The 21,203-nt window shown below is 42.8% G+C and overlaps 1 protein-coding gene across 1 annotated transcript in view; it reads left to right on the forward strand.

The window, feature by feature from the left end:
* The window catches only part of LOC110506513 (copine-7-like), a 40,943-nt gene extending 20,060 nt beyond the window's left edge, over nt 1-20,883 (forward strand). The window contains exons 6-16 of the mRNA XM_021586174.3: nt 3,006-3,089; nt 3,167-3,256; nt 3,414-3,512; nt 3,706-3,792; nt 4,487-4,546; nt 5,439-5,572; nt 11,381-11,435; nt 12,516-12,567; nt 13,004-13,137; nt 15,088-15,324; nt 15,909-20,883. Coding sequence (XP_021441849.1) covers nt 3,006-3,089; nt 3,167-3,256; nt 3,414-3,512; nt 3,706-3,792; nt 4,487-4,546; nt 5,439-5,572; nt 11,381-11,435; nt 12,516-12,567; nt 13,004-13,137; nt 15,088-15,324; nt 15,909-16,082 — 1,206 coding nt within the window. The 3' untranslated portion in view covers nt 16,083-20,883. The remainder of the gene's footprint in view (nt 1-3,005; nt 3,090-3,166; nt 3,257-3,413; nt 3,513-3,705; nt 3,793-4,486; nt 4,547-5,438; nt 5,573-11,380; nt 11,436-12,515; nt 12,568-13,003; nt 13,138-15,087; nt 15,325-15,908) is intronic.
* The last annotated feature ends 320 nt before the right edge of the window (nt 20,884-21,203 follow it).

Raw genomic sequence — 21,203 nt, forward strand, 5'->3', positions numbered from 1 at the left:
TACATTGGAGGCAGGGAAACTCATCAATGGTGGTATGGTGTGCTTTAAAACGTTCTTTCTTTTGCTTATTGACATAATTACATTTCAGTTGCCCAACCCTGTCAGCGAACTACTTTAACTATACGCTCTTAGAAAAAGGGTTCCAAAAAGTTTATTTTTGGTTTCATGTAGAACCCTCTGTGTAAAAGGTTCTACATGGAACCCTAAACAGTTCTACTTGGAACCAGAAAGAGAGCAGGAGATGGAAAGTGGGAGAGAAGGGGGTGGAAACAGAGAGAGAGAGACGTGGGGGGGATGGTCACATCCTCAGGCAGATTAATTGCCAGGCTCCTATCTTTGTATGGAATCTCTCCGTTCAAATGACTTTGAGGATCCCATTACATACCTATTACACTGAGAAATATTACTCTAATAGACTATGCACATGATCTATACCACACAGGCTGTAAATACTGCCTGCTTCACAATGGTGATCAGCTGTGATGAGGCACTTTAATATTGTAGTTGATTTACCAGCACAATGGGTGACGGTTCTGACAAAGTACCTTTTCAAAGGTTTGCATTTAAATGTCTTGAATGTTTAACCTTTTGTTTTTAAAAGTACTTGAAAATATATACACTGGGAACACTTAAACAACACAATGTAACTCCAAGTCAATCACACTTCTGTGAAATCAAACTGTCCACTTAGGAAGCAACACTGATTGACAATACATTTCACATGCTGTTGTGCAAATGGAATAGACAACAGGTGGAAATTATAGACAATTAGCAAGACACCCCCAATAAAGGAGTGGTTCTGAAGGTGGTGACTACAGACCACTTCTCAGTTCCAATGCTTCCTGGCTGATGTTTTGGTCACTTTTGAATGCTGGCGGTGCTTTCACTCTAGTGGTAGCATGAGACGGAGTCTACAACCCACACAAGTGGCTCAGGTAGTGCAGCTCATCCAGGATGGCACATTGCGAGCTGTGGCAAGAAGGTTTGCTGTGTCTGTCAACGTAGTGTCCAGAGCATGGAGGCGCTACCAGGAGACAGGCCAGTACATCAGGAGACGTGGAGGAGGCCGTAGGAGGGCAACAACCCAGCAGCAGGACCGCTACCTCCGCCTTTGTGCAAGGAGGAGCAGGAGGAGCACTGCCAGAGCCCTGCAAAATGACCTCCAGCAGGCCACAAATGTGCATGTGTCTGCTCAAACGGTCAGAAACAGACTCCATGATGGTGGTATGAGGGCCCGACGTCCACAGGTGGGGGTTGTGCTTTCAGCCCAACACCGTGCAGGACGTTTGGCATTTGCCAGAGAAGATTAGCAAATTTGCCACTGGCGCCCTGTGCTCTTCACAGAGGAAAGCAGGTTCACACTGAGCACATGTGACAGAGTCTGGAGACGCCGTGGAGAACGTTCTGCTGCCTGCAACATCCTCCAGCATGACCGGTTTGGCGGTGGGTCAGTCATGGTGTGGGGTGGCATTTCTTTGGGGGGGCTGCACAGCCCTCCATGTGCTCGCCAGAGGTAGCCTGACTGCCATTAGGTACCGAGATGACATCCTCAGACCCCTTGTGAGACCATATGCTGGTGCGGTTGGCCCTGGGTTCCTCCTAATGCAAGACAATGCTAGACCTCATGTGGCTGGAGTGTGTCAGCAGTTCCTGCAAGAGGAAGGCATTGATGCTATGGACTGGCCCGCACGTTCCCCAGACCTGAATCCAATTGAGCACATCTGGGACATCATGTCTCGCTCCATCCACCAACGCCACGTTGCACCACAGACTGTCCAGGAGTTGGCGGATGCTTTTGTCCAGGTCTGGGAGGAGATCCCTCAGGTGACCATCCGTCACCTCATCAGGAGCATGCCCAGGCGTTGTAAGGAGGTCATACAGGCACGTGGAGGCAACACACACTACTGAGCCTCATTTTGACTTGTTTTAAGGACATTACATCAAAGTTGGATCAGCCTGTAGTGTGGTTTTCCACAATTTTGAGTGTGACTCCAAATCCAGACCTCCATGGGTTGATAAATTTGATTTCCATTGATCATTTTTGTGTGATTTTGTTGTCAGCACATTCAACTATGTAAAGAAAAAAGTATTTAATAAAAATACTTCATTCATTCAGATCTAGGATGTGCTATTTTAGTGTTCCCTTTATTTTTTTGAGCAGTGTATATATAATTGTAGATGACTTGCTGTGACAACCACAGTATGAGCGACATGGATCAGGCAATGAAATATCCCCCATTTATTTCTAATACTGTAATGCTGCCTGAAACGCTATCCAAGGTACTGAACAAACTGTTGGAGGGCATTATGGAACTTGTAACATTATGGAACTGAGTAGACCGTGCTGGTCAAAGGTAACTTAATTAATGGTGCTGATTATATAATTGGTGAGAGCTGTTATTGCTGGACAGGGATTAAATGTTGACAGACAAATGCACTTGTAATGCACGTCAGTCCACAGTGACGCCACTGGCAAGGGGTTACCGTGACAACGAGATGGGGGGGCTACCTCCTTCTTTCTTCCCTGGCTGTCCCTGTGGAGCTGTATCAGGCTAATGCAGCGAGAAATGGGGACATTAAATATCTTGTTTTGTGCCCCCCGCTCACTCTCACACACTTTCTTTCTCCCTCCATTCCTTTCTCTAACACTCTCATACACATACACTACACAATGTACAGAAATACTGTCTGTTGAGCCCTGAACAATCAATTGACCCAAACAAGCTGTAGTTGCTCTCAGCCTTACCTTGAGACTCTATGTCAAATTACTCTTTCAAGCCCCTTTTCCTGATTTGATTTGTCACAGCAGTGAACAAAACACCACATGCACAGGCAGGGGACAAGCTGTGTCAAATTTAGCACCAGGAGGACCAAGCTAACATGTTGACATCTGTGTGCGTGTGATTTCACTTGTTTGTTATTTGATTGTTTGAGATAAATGACTGTACATTAATGGCTCATCCAGAATTAGTGTTTTATGTTTGATTGGTTTGTATATTTGGCAGGATCTCTTCAGTAAGTCAGACCCTTTTTTGGAAATATATCGAATCAACGATGATGGGACGGAACAGCTCGTTCACAGAACTGAGGTAATTCCTTCTCTCTGTATCTACCTCTCCTTCTCCATGTGTGGTGCAAGTTACTCATGTCTAATGTGCTCTTGCAGGTAATCAAAAACAACCTGAACCCCGTATGGGAGCCCTTTAAAGTGTCTCTCATCTCTCTGTGTAGCTGTGATGAGGACAGGAAGCTCAAGGTAAGAAACACAGGAAGTCATAGTGTGATGGTTTAACATTGCTGCTGTGGTATTTATTGATGAATGAATGAATGGAACTGGTGAATGAAGTAACTTACTGGTGAATGAAAAGTCAATATCAGAGGGTTCTGTCTGTCACTGTCTGGTTGTGTCACAGTGCCTAGTCTGGGATTCTGACTCCAGGGGAAAACACGACTTTATCGGAGAGTTTTATGCCACCTTCCGAGAAATGCAGAAAATTGGCGGTGGAAGCAAGGTCAGTCGAACGGAGAGAGAGTGCTGTCAGTCACTGTGGAAAGTTTGATGTGTGTCACGGATGTCCCACTTGTGACAGACAGAAATGGATGAAAGAAATGTCACGCTGGGGTTCTATGTTCTGCAAGTCATACCGCAGAAGTCATAACTCATTACTATGTTTCTGTGTGTATTGTCTACCTCTTGTGTTAAAGGTCACATGGGATTGCATTAATCCAAAGTACAAACTGAAGAAAAAGAACTACAAGAACTCTGGGGTGGTCATCCTCAGTGATCTCAAGGTTAGAGCCAACCTTTACAGCTCCTGCTCAGCAACTCTCCACTATCGAATACATCGAGAATCATCCCCATCTCTGTGCTATTCGGTTGTACTCTCTCACAACATGTACACATAGTGCTAATTAATGAATATTGCTCATTTTAGAAATGCGATCATCCTCAGTTTACTGTCCACCCCCGCTACCCATTTCTGTAAATGACTACATCTGTGGGTGGCTGTCACCGTGCTTTCCCCCTATGTTTGTAGTTCGCAGGTCTTTTAAAAATGTTGTTTTTTAATTGGTATAGCTGTTGGTGTGTCTCAGGCCTCTCATTTGGATTATTTCATTTGGATTAATTAGTGTACTGCGCCCCAGCTCATGTGATTGCTGCTGTGTCTCAGTTTGAATCCTCTGCCGCCCCCACTGGCTGTGTGATCTCTAACTGGCATGGAGAGAACACACTGCACATCACAGAGCTGCTGCCCTCAGACTAAATGAAATCATCACCATTCTCCATGGTCATGCTTACTACATAATACTTGTTTTCTAAACAGTGCCTAGCTACTGAGATGTGGTTGAATAATAGTTTTAAAATACATTCTTGTTCTTTTGTAAATGGAACAGCCATTGGTTAAAACTGGAATCCATCTAAAAACATTGTCCGAACTCCCCACCCTCTGGGGTTTAGTTTAAAAGCTTCTTCTCTGTTCTGCAGCTTCACAGAGTGTATTCCTTCCTGGACTACATCATGGGAGGATGCCAAATCCACTTTACAGTAAGTTGAGTAGCCAATGCGTGCACTAGCATATTATCATCACAGCAGCATGGTACAATGCTATGCTAACCTTCAAAGGTGTACAATCCACTGACTGCCTACACATTCTATACATATTAATGGTTGCTGACTGGCATTTTCCGGTGTGTCCGGATGCTTTTCTAACTGAAGACTAGCTCCTTAGAAGGATAACTGAGGCAATAATGAATATTCATTTAGGGGAACTGCTATGTTAGGAACACTGCTTCATTGTTCCATAGACAGCCTTAGGTATCACTTTCCACAGATGAATAACACTATAGAAGTCCTTTGATAATGCACTAATGATTCAAACAAAAATACCTGCAGAATATTTGTAGGATCATTTCCCTTGTTGAGAAGCTCCGCAGTTCTCCCTGTGCTCGTATCTTTAGCACTGCTGACGTCAAAGAAGTGAAATATCTCTGTCCTTGGCTGCTCCTTCTTACATGCCCTCAACGCATCCTGCACATATGTTGGTCGTATAAATTGCGCTGAGAACATCTGCGCAATGACTGGACATAAAAAATGTAAATTTAACAGACGGCTTCAGCAATGTTCATTTACATATTTTAGATATTTTTTCACCACATATTATACAGATTCATTTGCGTATGCTTGAGGACATGATTGCGATGACATTACAGTATTTAAGGCTATGAGTCAAGTCACTCAAAGGCGCAGGCTCCAGACACTTACACAATGGAAGTCAATTGATTTGTCATAATCTTCCTCTATAGAAACACCAGTTTGACAGAGCACTGTACAGAATTGCCTGCTTCAACACAACCTGCATGGACCGGTAGACTCTAGGTCTAGTGTTTTATGGTGTTTGGTTTGTTTACAGTCTTCTATGAATCTGTCATTGCTCTAGGTGGCCATTGACTTCACAGCCTCCAACGGAGACCCACGGAACAGCTGCTCCCTACACTACATCAACCCGTACCAGCCCAACGAGTATCTGAAGGCTTTGATAGCAGTGGGGGAGATCTGTCAGGATTATGACAGGTTAGTCAGCACCATGCATCTCTGCCCAGCCTCTCATCCTGATCTCTATCTGTGGGGCTGCTCTCTGTACGTCTATCAATGGGAAATTTAACTTTTTACATTCCATTCGGTAGATGTCTCATAATGTACCGAGCCAGTGGTTCTACTTCATCTAATTCCCAGCTATGAGGAGATAATGGAAATCGTGGAATGCTGAAATAGAATAGAATTCTGAGGATTCTTTCAACTACTCACTGAAGCATGAGTTGGAAAATGAGTGACAGAGTTAAACAATGATAAGGCATCGATTCAATCAGATCCAGTGATAACTCACGTTGTTTGGGCGGTGTTGAGGTATGAGTCCGCAAATCGGTGAGTGGCTGTTCTTGTGTGTTTAAAAATCACTCCCTTCCTATTATCCCTACCGCATTAGTTCAAAACTGCGATAGAAAGTGTGCATGTTTTCATGTTAATTTGGATGGGGATAGGCTATCAGTCTAATCGAGGTGTAGACAACATAACATCACACGTTCGAGTGTCTGAAATTGTAATGCGACTGCATGAACTTCTTACATGGCTGCATGGGATTTGTCGGATATAAAGGTGGGTGTGGTTTTTCTGCATCCAATGGCAGTGTCTGAAATAAGGTAAGGCAAGGAACCGCTTGTGGATTTGACACCACCAAAGCAACCGCTACGCAGCTAGAATCTAACACAGTCAGCCACTTGATGTCATACATTTCCACCATGTAATCTAAGACTTTTGCCAGATAATACGAAACTGCAACAAAATTTATTTTTAAAATTAATGCGTTAAAATTACTAAGGTCTACCTGCAATTCTCATGCCCACTGCCATCACTTTCATTAAGTCGTTATATTTCCACCTTACTAGGAGGAAATTAGAGCAAACAAATTGCTTTACACAGACATTGGCAATGCATGAGGAGGCCTTGGGGAAATCTCAGAGGAAGTTGCTTGGAGGCAGAATCAGCGTTTGAGTTGAGGCTGGTCTGCTTAGTTACTGCTGCCGCTGCCGTTTCTGCTGCCGTTGTTGGAATGTGCACAAAGTGAGATGGTTCCAAGTGCAGTAGACAGCAGGTCTTGTTCCATCCGTGGCGGCGGGTGCAGAGGATAGGACACCCATCCTGGTGTAGTGGCACAGCAGGATTAGCAGAGTCGGGGAGGGACAGCAGCAGGATGGGCAGAGGAGAGGCAGCAGCAGAGCCATGGAGAGATGGCAGAAAGATGCACAGGGCTCTCAAGGGTTTGGGGAGATAATGGTTTCAATGGCTGGGGATATTATAATTTGTGTGTGTGGTCACATTACTCTCTGTATACAGTATTTGTTAAGGATATGTAATTGACTGGTATTATAGTTACACTTCTAATTTCTAAATGACTAATTCAATATTTATTCCATATACACCAGAGTTATCGGGGGCAGTCTTGTCAGACACTGGTTAATTAGTAACAAATTATTTAGAATTTGGTCTCTTGTCTGTCGGCACAGAGCCAAATGAGGATTTACACTGAGTCATGCCAGTGTTGGCTCCTCCTGTTGAATGTGTGGAGAACGTTGGCTGCCTAATTAATAAAGTACAAGAGATAACTCTAGAACAGCAGAAGACCTGTTGGAGAGACACAGACTCTAGCTACCTGGAAAATAGATGTGTAGGTAGCTAACTCAGTTTGGTGTTGGGTGTCACAAACATGCCTTTAAGTGTTGCGCCTACGTTACATATTGTGGGTTATCTCCTCCCACGTCAGGCTGTTATTCAGGTGCACAACGTGGGCATGCAGGCCTCTTGTGGGGAAAATCAGGTGATGTGTGATCACATTTACAGAGTAGGAGCTGGATTAGGAGCCGGGCACCTTTTGCTCTGTGTGGGAAGTGGCTGGTTCTCCTACTGAGAGGGGAACGGGGCTCAGTGAAGACACCCGCCTGCAAGATCCGCTCTCACACCCTGTCACGTGAGAAAGAGGTGCCACCACGGAGCCCACATGTTTGTGCCGTCCTCATTAACAGGCCTGGGAACAACATCACATCTGGCTCTCCCACTCTCCTTACTGGTGTCATGTTGAAATATAGCTGTCTACCGGGGTGGTAATCCTCCAGAGCATAGCAGTCTCTACTTGGGACTTATCACTTAATGCAGACATGTGTTGCTTAAGAAAACACTTGAGGAAGACACTTAGTACAGACACGTGCTGCTTAAGAAAACACTTGAGGCAGACCACTACTCCACACACACTGAACCAACCAGTAGGTTGTAATGTTTAATCCAGGCTCAATTGGAAAAAGGCATAAAACGTTGAGCACAATCAAAGAGAATATGTATACCACTACACAGAAAGGCCACTTCCCAGAGAATGTCTATTTTATCTGGGGGAACCATAGTCAGACTTGAAAGCCAGTTTCTTTCACTCTCTGTCTGTGCTCGGTACTTGTGGCACCTCTACATTTTCTCAAACACCAGGTTCTATTCCCACAAAGTATTACACTGACGGATAGAACAGAGAAGTGCCAAGCATCAGAACTAAGTAGCAGTAGCTCCAGGGGAAGTATTTGTACAGCCTCTTCTCTTGATACTTCAGGCGCTATGGAACATGTGTCAGAGGCGAAAAGTAAGAAATCGCTGAGGCAACTTTTGAGAAGCTGTTACAGGTCCATCTCGCCGTCATTGAAATGAGTTTCTGTTTGGACAAAACACAGCGGACTAGATGGAATAGAAAGATACAAGAACAGCATTATGTCAAAGATGGCTATTCAAGGCAGAGATATCAGACATGAGTGGTTTGAATTGTATTATAGAACTTGAAACGGGCTTTGCCACTGCCGAGCAGAGAGTATGTTGTAGGCTCATTTCTCATTCGCCCATTGTGATGGATCTCCCTTGCATTACTGACAATAATTAACAAAACTACCCACCCAACCTGACCCTGCACACAGTTTAGTCACTCATTTGTCATGATTTGCTGTCAGAGGAAAATGTGTTTTTGGCATGTTGTGTTGCAGCCAATTTTGTTCTCGTACACCTCCATAGCTCCTGCAGGTTATTCCTGTCCTTTCTCCTGGATAGCTCTGTCCTGTGGGATTCATTTAAAGCAGGATTAGCCATTTACAGAATCTGCTTAAATCTCCCGATGGAGGGTGGTGGGAGAGAGAAGGTCCACTTTCCCCTCTTTCTTCATTTGAGGATTAAGGAGATTAAGGACCAAAGTGTTGATGGAGGGAACAAAGAGAGCATTTCAATAACTCAACTGGGGGCAGAGAGAGAAATCACATCTGCTGCTTTCCTTCATTGATCCTAGCTGTTTTACCTGCTCTCTTTTCCCTGGGTTGATAGAGAGATGGGGCCTTGAGATTCTGTGCTTAGAGGGATGTCTGAGCATCTTCCTCTAGTGGACAGAACGGAGTCTGTGTCAAAATCAAATTGTATTTGTCACATACACATTGTTAGCAGATATTAATGCGAGTGTAGTGAAATGCTTGTCCTTCTAGTTCCGATAGTGCAGCAATATCTAACAGTTTCTCAACAATGACCTAATACACACAAATCTAAAGGGGTGAATGAGAATATGTAAATGTATAGATGAGCGATAGCCGAGCAGCATAGGCCAGGTACAATAGGTGGTATAATATACAGTATATACATATGATATGAGTAATGTAAGATATGTTAACATTATTAATTTGGCATTGTTTAATGTGACTAGTGATCCATTTATTAAAGTGGCCAGTGATTGGGTCTCAATGTTGGCAGCAGCCTCTCTGAGTTAGTGATTGCTGTTTAGCGGTCTGATTGTCTTGAGATAGAAGCAGTTTCATTCTCTCGGTCCCAGCTTTGATGCACCTGTACTGACCTCGCCTTCTGGATGGTAGTGGTGGGAACAGGAAGTGGCTCGGGTGGTTGATGTCCTTGATGATCTTTTTGGCTTTTCTGTGACATCGGGTCATGGAGGGCAGGTAGTTTGCCCCCGGTGATGCGTTGTGCAGACCGCACCACCCTCTGGATAGCCTTGTAGTTGAGGGCAGAGCAGTTTGCCGTACCAGGCTGTGATACAGCCCGACAGGATGCTCTCGATTGTGCATCTGTAAAAGTTTGTCAGGGTTTTGGGTGACAAGCCACATTTCTTCAGCCTCCTGAGGTTGAAGAGGAGTTGTTGCGTCTTCTTCACCACACTGTCTGTGTGGGTGGACCACTTCAGTTTGTCTGTGATGTGCACGCCGAGGAACTTTAAACTTCCCACCTTCTCCACTGCTGTCCCTACAATGTGGATAGGGGGTGCTCCCTCTGCTGTTTCCTGAAGTCCATGATCATCTCCTTTGTTTTGTTGATGTTGAGTGAGATGTTGTTTTCCTGACACCACACTCCGAGGGCCCTCACCACCTCCCTGTAAAACCACTAAACAGAAAATGCTCACCCACAACTCAAAATGGGAAAACAGGCTACATAAGTATGGTTCTCAATCAGTGACAACGATTGCCAGCTGCCTCTGATTGGGAACCATACCACGCCAAACACATAGAGATAGAAAACATAGAACACAAAACATAGAATGCCCACCCCAACTCACGCCCTGACCAAACTAAAATAGAGACATAAGAAAGGAACTAAGGTCAGGATGTGACAATTACTATGTTTAGCACAGAGATGATCATTCTTAATTCCCAAGGGTAGATGATGAGACCAGAAGGGTTTTATCATCTGTTTTTCCATTACTTTGCCTTTAATGTGCTGGAGAACGTATCAATCAGCCAGCGAATTAAAGTTCAGAGTAAAGGGAAAGCTTTAGTTGTCTCTAATGAGGGCTTACAGGCAAATCTTCAATTGAATGCTTATTACTTCCTGCTTTAGTGTTCCCAGCCCATGTCATCACTCTCGCCCCTTCCTGCTGCAGTAAATACATTAAAACAGCTCCTTTCAAATGCTGATGGATGAAACCAAGATGTTATTATGGAGATGTTCATTCAGATTGCCACGGTGCTCGAGACTCCACTTTTTTTCTGCATGAAAAATGTCCTGATAGCAGAGACAAAATCATGCATTTAGGCAGTATTACTAATGTGATGGAAAAGAAGCTAACGCAGCTAGGCACACATGTTCACAGTGCCATGGATTGGAGAGTGATAGATACAGCTCTCGTTCTCTGAGGGAATGTGTGTGTCTCACTAATCATTCCATCTCACATTTGAATCCTTTCTTAAACCCTCTCTTTTTGCCGTTGCATTATGAGGACTCCTGATTTGTCTCTTGTCTCGGCTCGCATACTGCTCAGTGAGCCCCACAGCATACCATGTGATCAGATCTACTGTATGTCTAGTGGTATTTCCCAGCAGGCATTGCTTCTGTCCTACTGTGTCTTACACTCTCATTCTCCCCCACAGTTCCTGCTTTCATTCCTCTAGTGCAGTGCTCTCCTGCCCTCCTGACAAAGAGTAATGCATTCAATATGGCAGAGCATATAGTAGTACTACATCAGCTCATCATATTAGAACGATACCGATAATGATGTGGGGAATACAGCAATTGCGACGGCACAATTACCACTTGGTGGCGGAGAGTAACATAATCTCACCCCATAGGTGCAAACTGACAGCTGGAACACAGACGCAATTCTTAAATTGTCATTTGAGTGTCCTAACTGATTGAATTGTAAACAAGACTTAAAAGGAGGGATTTGCAGTGTAGTTGTTCCTGTGTGGAAGAGATAAATTACAATGTTCTCGACAAGTATCTTCCATTTTATCAGTGACAGTGTGTTCTCTATTGTAACAGTGACAACAGTATTATTGTATGATTGATTTACTCTACTTTACATTTTAGTGACAAAAGATTTTCCGCCTTGGGATTTGGTGCCAGAATTCCACCCAATTACGAGGTGAGTATTATCTTGTTTAGTTGTTATAATCTTTCCCCCGCTGCTTATTTTCCATCTCTCCTCTTGGTATTTCCCCATGCCTTAAGTCTATATTGAATGGCTGATTGCCCTATTTTCTGACACCATTCGTCACTGTCAATGTCTCACATTTCAAATTCATAATTGAGTTTATTTTTATTCACAAGCCCCTTCTCTGGAAATACCTGTCCCTGAGAAAATAACATGCTCTGAGGAAATTAAAATAATGGCAAGCAGGCAGTGTGGCGCAAGGCTCCTTGGTGTTGATGGCCACTTGTCAGAAGGTTTCAGGAGCGAGAGAGGGGCGTTGTTTTAGCAGATTTGGCATGGAGAACAGCGACTCCGCTGTTGTTTTAACTAGCACCCTGGAGAGAGGGTTTGAAGTGCCGCACGTGCGCACACATACGCACACACCGCTCGTTTTCAGACACAGACTGCTTCCAGAGATAGAGAGTCACATTACAGGCACACTGAATTACTGGCAGGTCAACAGACAGAGAAAAGAAGGCTATCAGGATCTGCTTCTGTTCTGTGCATTGGCTTTTAAATAGACTTGACTACTGTAAGTTCTGTAATTATGGCTTAAGGGCATCTGTCTTGTCAAAGGTACATACACTGGACCTAAAAGACTGTTGTTTTGATTGGATAGAAAAATGCCACAACTGATCTATTTCTGTACCCCAGGCTGCTAAAATGCTACAAAACCAAATCAGTAAATTCAGCAATAGTTCAAGAGCCCAAAGCTGTTGTATTTACCCAAAATAGTAAACGCTTTCAAAAGGCTGTGTGGCTGTGGCTTTGTTCAATAAGATAACTGGACCACTTAATATCAGGAACATGATCATTCTCATACTCAAAGTAAGCTTTATGTGGACTTATGGTCCTATATTTTCATTTATTCCAAAGCTACTTCAGACATTCAAAAGATTGTACAATGTGGACTGAAATAAATGAGTGTCCTTGAAGACCCCATTTGTATTTAAATTGAGGCATAGGGATTTTGTGTCTACACTAATTTCCAGTACAACCGTGTCTGGCTTTTTTTTATTTCCCAACAAACAGGTGTCCCATGACTTTGCCATCAATTTCAACCCAGAGGACGATGAATGTGAAGGTAAGAGAGATGAAGCCTCCTCTGGGTACCTTATACTTCTGAACATCTCAGCAGCTCTGCCCAACCCTCCATCAATCTCTACCACTGACATTTTACAATGAAAAATTTGCATAGAAGATAACATGTGGAGCTTGAGTGCTTTTCCCGCTCTCAGAACCCATCTTTAATGGACACAGAGCCCTACAAATTCACATTTCCAGTAATACTTTGATCCTTAGTTATTTTACTCCAGCCCACCTGTCTCTCTCCCTTCCTCCCTCCGTCCCTCAATGTGCTACTTCAAGGTGTGTACCCACAGTAGAACGTGTGTGTGTGTGTGTGTGTGTGTGTGTGTGTGTGTGTGTGTGTGTGTGTGTGTGTGTGTGTGTGTGTGTGTGTGTGTGTGTGTGTGTGTGTGTGTGTGTGTGTGTGTTTGTTTGTTTTTGTTTTTGTTCAGAGATTCAGGGGGTGGTGGAGGCCTACCAGAACTGCCTGCCTAAGATCCAGCTGTATGGTCCCACCAACGTCTCTCCCATCATCAGCAGGATAGCCAAGCTGTCAGCAGGAGAGGAGACCATCAAAGATGCCTCAGTAAGTGTCCCTTTACTGCTGTAATGGAGTGCTGTACAGTACAGGCCTGCATGATATGGAGAAAAATACAAATATCCATAACTGATGTCCCACCCATTGAATCTCCATGGATGAGCTGTCTCAGGCTCAGCTCAGCTTTTACCCAATGAATACCAGTCAGCCAAGACAGACCATGTATGTATGACAGACATCTATGTATGTATGATTGAGTGTAGAAATGAAAAACATAATAGTGATGTCATTCATAAATGTTTTTGTCTAATTAAGTGATTATGTCTCTAGAAGCTGGTGTTTGGAGGAAATTGGCACAGTTGTTGTTAGTCCCAGGCCGGCAAACCACGCCAATATATCCTCCAAACACCGTATTTGAGGGTATTATCACTTTTATACAACGGGAAACCAACATATTTCCATTAAAAACGTTATTTAGATACATTTATTCATACTACTTCCACAAGATGTTGTCCAAATCGTCAAATCTAGGATTGCTACCCAAGCCGGCTGGCTCGTTTGCTGGAGACACGACCCAGTTAAGTCTTTTTATTCTATATCTATGGACCTTTGTTCTAAATGTTCCGTTGTCATGCTGGCTGGCAATGTTCTTATACCCTTATCTTTAGCTAGCCAACTTGGGCTAACACAGTCACATCAAACAGTGCAGCCAGAATAACAGAAAAGTAGCTGCATTTGTGTTTGTTTAAACTGTTTTCTAGTGACAGTTATTTGGATACATCCATAACAATGAGCTAATGATGAGCTATTTCGCCTGGCATAGAACATTTGCTCTCTCACCAGTAAACTGTTTGGAGGAGCTAGCCAATGACACAGCTAACACAATTACTTCAAACTGAAGCTGGAAAGACCGCAAACTAGCTGCATTTTGTTTAGTTTGACCTGTTTTTCTATGCACATTTGTTTGTATATATCCATAAAAACTATGCTGATTTATGATTTCAACTGGCTGAGAAAAGCTGCCTGTCTGTCTCATCCTGACTCCCGAGTCCCGACACGTTGATTACAATCGAACAGCTGGAGATAGAATTTCAATATTGAAACAATGTTACAAATATCAAAGAGACTGACAGCAAGGTTTATACAAATCTCTGCTGTTGAAAACCAAATACTAGTCTAAAAGAAATGGGAGATCAAGTTTATAAATTGTCTGGTTGGGCTGATGAGACAGTGGATTGCGCAGTGAGATGGAACAGTAAATAGGCATTTCATAGCCTTAGCCAGTGCTAACTTGTGGAATAGACACTGTCTGGAACACGGTTTTAACCAATCAGCATCCAGGATTAGACCAACCCATTATATAAATCTGTTATCATTTATTGAGGTTCTGCATAAGAACCTTTTAAAATCTCTCAATGAAACGCGGCACGGATTGAGTTAACAAGAATGCCCAAGGCCTTTAATATCAATGTGTTCCTACATTAGTTTGCCCTCAGGCTATTCCCATTACATTTGAAACACTTTTCCATCATTCTGGCCATTTCTTCTGCTTTGTCCTTGTACTGATCTTCATTTATTATTCAATCATCCCTTCTTCTGATCAGTAAATGAGACCAAAGGATCAATGCAAAGAGAATTCAGGACATGAGTTAAAACTGCAGCCGGGGCACTTGAATCCCTAGGGACTCATGGGACATCTGAGAGGAGAATACAAGGGAATACACTCATAGACCTCATATGTAAAATCCATTGGCAAATGTAGGATACATGTAGATGTTGAGGATTTTCTCATTCATATTGATATCCTGCAGGGAAAGAGAGAGGTGTTGATGGGACTAGAGATTAATACATTATTACTTTTCTCAGTGTTTCTCAGTGGGAGCAGTCAGATTTCAGAGGATAACGTGTTACACACAGAGAAGCGAAGGGCACTGAAGTGTGTGGTGACAAAAGGTCAAAACGCAACCGCAACCCTCTCCTCTCTCCTCTCTCCTCCAGCGTTACCACATCCTGCTGATCCTCACGGACGGCGTGGTGACAGACATGGCAGACACACGCGAGGCCATCGTGCGTGCCTCCTACCAGCCCCTGTCCATCATTATTGTTGGCGTGGGCAATGCAGACTTCACAGACATGCAGATCCTGGACGGGGATGACGGGGTGCTGCGCTCACCCAAAGGAGAGCCTGTCCTCCGAGACATTGTGCAGTTTGTGCCCTTCAGAGACTTCAAAACGGTCAGTATTGCCCTCCTTCACTTCCGTTGTCTATACCTCCATCCCTCCAACTTCCAACCAAGCCAAAAGATTGGGTCTCAAAAGATCTCAGAAACTGCACTACTTTTTATAATAGCTATGCTGGCGGCCATTAAGTCTCCCAGTGTGACCTCCAAAGGGGGGGTAATAGCATTACCCTCCAATGGGGCTTTGAATCCATGCTAACAGCCAGGCAGCCTCTCATTTGCTGGCCTTGCCAGTGCTACAGATGGAGAAGCTTCAGAAAACCCTCCTAAGAAAAATAAATGTTGTCACCAGGAAAGAAAATCCATTAATTTCGAAAAGTAAAGATGAAAAATGCAAAAATGCCTCCAAAGCTTGATGCGATTTGTCTGTATGCTCCCCAAAGCTCTCTTTCATTTTGACCACTGCCCAAACAACAGAAAACACAAATCACTCTTTCCATTCTTCCTTTGTTAGATTAAAACACAATTTGTTGGATGCAAGTTTCATTGGATTTAGGTGCCACTGAAAATTATTGCTTTAACCCTTTGGGGTCTTGTGCCAGAACTGTCCAGACCACAGCTGTGTTCTATTTTTCACAGGCCTCGCCCGCTGCCTTAGCCAAATGTGTCCTGGCGGAAGTGCCCAACCAAGTGGTGGAGTACTACAGTCACAAGGCCATCTGCCCCATGCCGCCCGTCCCATCATGTGACTCTCCCACCTCCCTTGCCAACACCCCTACAGAATCACTGCCAGCAGTGGGGACCACGGCCTGACCACATCTCAGTCCAGCAGAGAGAGCGAGAGAGAGGGTGCATATCGCTGCTCTGGACCAAGAACCATGGTCATTAATATTAGTGTTGTTATCATTCCTTTTTCATTCGTACAGCGTTCACACACAGACTAGAAACTAAAACCTTTGGATTGTTTTCTCTCTCCGTTCGGATCATGTCCCTCTGCCTGGCTGTGCATCCATCTGCCTGTTCAACATGATGCTGGAGCCTTCGTCCTCTTCCTCCTGTTTTGGGGATGCATGCAGGTGAATCCCTCCCAGAGTTGATCAACTATGGTCACATGCTCTCTGTCCCCTTCTACCCTGATACTGGCACCTTGGCCCTCAGTTGATTTTTCTATGACTTCTAAGGCTCTCCAATGTGTCAGTCTGCTTCTCCTCTGTGTCCATTTTGCTCTGCTGTGTCTCTCTAAGTCTTACTGCCCATCACTGGTATTGTCGGAAGAGCCTGTCAACTGAAGGGAGGGGGGGGGGGGGTCTAAACATATCAAACCACATGAGTCTTTCAATTGTGTGGAAAGAAATGTAGGTAAAACTTTATTTTAGTATTCCAACACGATGCCTGCACAGAAAAGGTAGTCATATACAGTACCAGTCAAAAGTTTGGACACATCTACTCGTTCAAGGGTTTTTCTTTATTTTTACTGTTTTCTATATTGTAGAATGTTAGTGAAGACATCAAAACTATAAAATAACACATATGGAATCATGTAGTAATCAAAAAAGTGTTAAACAAATCAAAATATATTTTCTATTCTTCAAAGTGGCCACCCTTTGCCTTGATGATAGCTTAGAACACACTTGGCATTCTCTCAACCAGCTTCATGAGGTAGTCACCTGGAATGTATTTCAATTAACAGGTGTGCCTTGTTAATTTGTGGAATTTCTTTCCTTAATGAGCTAAAAAGTTGTGTTTTGAAAAGGTAGTGGTGGTATACAGGATATATACTATTTGGTAAAAATTCATATTATTGCAAGAACAGCTCAAATAAGCAAAGAGAAACGACAGTCCATTACTTTAAGACATTATGGTCAGTCAATCCAGAAAACTGCAGTCGCAAAAAACATTGAATTAACAGCCCAAATAAATGCTTCACAGAGTTTGAGTAGCAGATATCTCAAAAACCACTGTTCAGAGGAGACTGCGTATATCAGGCCTTCATGGTCGAATTGCTGCGAAGAAACTACTACTAAAGGACACCAATAATAAGAAGAGACTTGCTTTGGCCAGGAAACACTAGCAATGGACATTAGACTGGTGGAAATCTGGCCTTTTGAGACTTGGTACCAACCACAGTGTCTTTGTGAGAAACAGAGTAGGTGAACGGATGATCTCTGCATATATGGTTCCCATCCGTGAAGCATGGTGGAGGCGTGGAGGTGCTTTGTTGGTGATACTGTCAGTGATTCATTTAGAATTCAAGGCACACTTAACCAGCATGGTGACCACAGCATTCTGCAGCGATAAACCATCCCATCTGGTTTACGCTTAGTGGGACTGTCATTTGTTTTTCAACAGGACAATGACCCAAAACACACCTCCAGGCTGTGTACGGGCTATTTGACAAAGGAGAGGGATGGAGCGCTGCATCAGATGACCTGGCCTCCACAATCACCCGACCTCAACCCAATTGAGATTGCGGTCCAACTCATCCCAAACAGAGTGAAGGAAAAGCAGCCAACAAGTGCTCAGCATATGTGGAAACTCCTTCAACACTGTTGGAAACGTATTGACAAGAGTTCAAAGCTTTCATCAAGGCAAAGGGTGGCTACTTTCTAAAATATATTTTTATTTGTTTAATACCTTTTGGGTTACTACATGATTCCATATGTGTTATTTCATAGTTTTGATGTCTTCACTATTATTCTACTATGTAGAAAATTGTAAAAATATAGAGAAACCCTCGAATGAGTAGATGGGTCCAAACTTTTGACTGGTACTGTACAAGCAAACTTGACATTTTGTAACATGACTCACACTAATATTCCGTTACAGTACAACGTTTTAAAGCTTAGTGATTTATTACAGATTTAGCGATGTGACATAACATGTATTTATGTCAATCTCGGGTTTATAATAACCTTAAGCAGTCATTATGGCAGAGCATTCAAATAACATTTTACAGAAGTGTATACATGATAAATAAGTCAACAAATATAAACAAATATACGTACAGTATAAATTAATGATAAAGATCTACATCAGATAAATCAGATATTTTTCAACTGTAACGCCCGTTACCTCCATATGAAGCATACCTTAGGTCAGGTTGAGAAAAAGATCAATCCCTATCTGGAGCCTTAGCCAGTGACTTCTCTTAACTGAATTAATGAGGAACATTTTAAATGGGGCTCTTCATGGTGTTTGTATCACAAGGCTGTATGATATTTTAGGTCTTTAAAAAAAATCTTATTCAAGGGAGATAACCTTGCGTCTCATTACTCATGTGAAAGACCTCACTGCACTGTCTGCTGAAGAAACGAAATACGGTGGAATGTATATGATTTATATTGTTTGAAGAGTGCAAATGTCACAGGAGTACACTGACATTAATGAGAGAAGACCAGAGAGTGGGATCATGGCCTTGTATTCATATTGACTTGTTTGGATGAGATGCTGCTGACTTATGGTAAGCAGCTTTACATGCACATCCCTCCATGATTAATATGTACTGTAACACTTTTTCCCCTCTAGGAACTATTTTGTTCTCTCTGTTGACACTTTGACTCGTTGATTGTATAAATCATGGGTAAGAAGTCTTGCACATAGTTCCATGAACTTCTTCTGATTAAAAAATTCTACTGACGTAGTTTAGGTGCATCAGATATGATGCAAACAGGTAACCTGAATCACTGAAATCATATTATTTTGTCTGCCCATATTTTTACATACACTAAGAATAACACTTAAAAACAGGTTGCATTCAGTATAAAGATTGCAAATGTTTTCTCATAATGGAGAAATACCATGAAAATCACATCACAGTGATACCATGAAAATCACTAGTAAAACTAGCCCTAATCCTCACCAGTACATTTCTCTGGACAGTAACAACCACATGCAGGCTGGATTTCATTTGAACCCACCATAGATGGTCATTGGTCAATTAGCATAATATAGGTTTCTAGATGTTGATGCCAGTCCGTGCCATTGCCGCTGTCCCCTTTGTTGATGCTTCTTTGTAATTATCAAGTTCACTTTGGCTTCTCTCTCAATACTTGCATCTCTCCCAGATGGCCCATGTGCTCTTATGTACATAACTGTGGCTAAACTCCCCGGTACTCCTGTGTGCTGTGGTCTGAGCTCCTCTGAAGAACAGTGAGTGTGTATCTGTCACTAAGGACCATAAGCCTACTGCCTATTGATTCAGGATGCCCAGATCTGGAGTCCTACTTGATCAGCTGAATGTAAATAACCCTGGATGGACTTTCATCTCCACACTGGGGCTCTGCAATGTGATGTGTAGGATGGGGAAATTGATGTAGAACATTTGCCAATGTTCTGTTGGACTGAGTTCTGACGTCAAGGGTAATATATTGAAGTACTTTAGATTGATTAATTCTTTGTTTGTTTTTGTTTGGATATCTCCTATGTGTTTGTTTGAATATGATGACACCATTTCTCAAGGTGGCATACTGCCATGGATTTATTCATCACATGAATGGATAACTCATTTTTAGGATTACTGTTGTGCAATGGCAGGAGACCTTATCTATCAGATCTATATTGAGAAATGTATGAATCATTGGCAAGATGATGGGGTACACTGTTACCGTTCCAGCCCCTTGGTCTTTATTGCACAAACTAAAACAGTGTGCATTTTCATAGAATTGGCTTGTGTGCAGCTCAACATATGCGCACACTAAGACCATACATACATTACACACTCTGAGCAACAGCAAGTGATATCATGCAGACATGAATCAGTATTCCTGTTCCTGAGGGGGAACGGGATTTGAATACCATATGCTCAAGGCACAAGTATCAGCACCTTTCTGGTGTTTATTTGCTGTGCTGTACTGTTGTTCCCACCCTGGACAACATGGCCCTGGACAACATGGCCCTGGACAACATGGCCCTGGACAACATGGCACTGGACACCATGGCCCTGGACACCATGGTTCATGATTTAATGTTGCCCTCAGGCACAAGCCAAAGCACTCTCCATCAACTCAAATCATCCTTTGCTTAGTTCATTTGAAGAATAAACCCTTTAGACCAAATGCAGTTAGTGCAGGTATTGCTAACCCTGATGCATACTGTGTCTAGCAGTATTGATTTCAATGGTGGATGTCTCCTTTAAAATATTTATGCAGGGAGAATGACTGGTTTTAAATGAGCACTGCAAAGAGTGCATAATCTGAGATATTTATTTTGCATTCACCACTGACAAACATGGGCTCTGGACACTACGGTACAATGGGTGGAAGGTAATACAGGCTAGTCTATTGCCCTGCCTTGTATTCCCTAAACCACTGGATGATTTTGAGGTCATAGATATTTTATTTCTAAAAATAGAATTCATTGCATGCTTACTTCTGTTGTTAAGATGTGTTGTACATTCCTTTGGAGTACGATATGCTGATAGGCAAGCCTGCATTTGCACAAACCTCTGTTCATGTTGTGGATGCTCTATTTATCTTGTATTTAGGCCAATAAATCCAGTCAACTGCATGATAGTGTCTGTGATGTCTCATCCTTGTAAAAAAAGTGGAAATATTTGTCTATATTCTTCCATGGTTTTTAAGTGGAAAACTAAATAAAGATTTAGTATTTATTGCCATTGATTTGATCATTCTTCTTCTCATTCGATTCAGGTTATTAGGTTGTGGGAATTTATGACGTACCTTTTGGAGGTAAGACAACATTGGATAATATGTTGCTACAATAGGAATTTCTCACAGATTTCCATTACAGTGGCCCCTGTGAGCCCCACATCTGACTCAAAGCACTTACTGATGCCATTAAACCACCAGAGAGATGGAGTGACATCTCCTGTTTATTTTCTGGGACCTATAACATGTTTTTTGCCTTGTGGTTCAATTTAAATGGGAAAGAGGAATACAATTGAGAGAGGAACGCAGCAGTCTTTTGAGAGACGCA

Source organism: Oncorhynchus mykiss, chromosome 26 (assembly GCF_057628025.1).
Source record: "Oncorhynchus mykiss isolate SJ-2025 chromosome 26, ASM5762802v1, whole genome shotgun sequence".
In the NCBI taxonomy this organism is placed as follows: domain Eukaryota; kingdom Metazoa; phylum Chordata; class Actinopteri; order Salmoniformes; family Salmonidae; genus Oncorhynchus; species Oncorhynchus mykiss.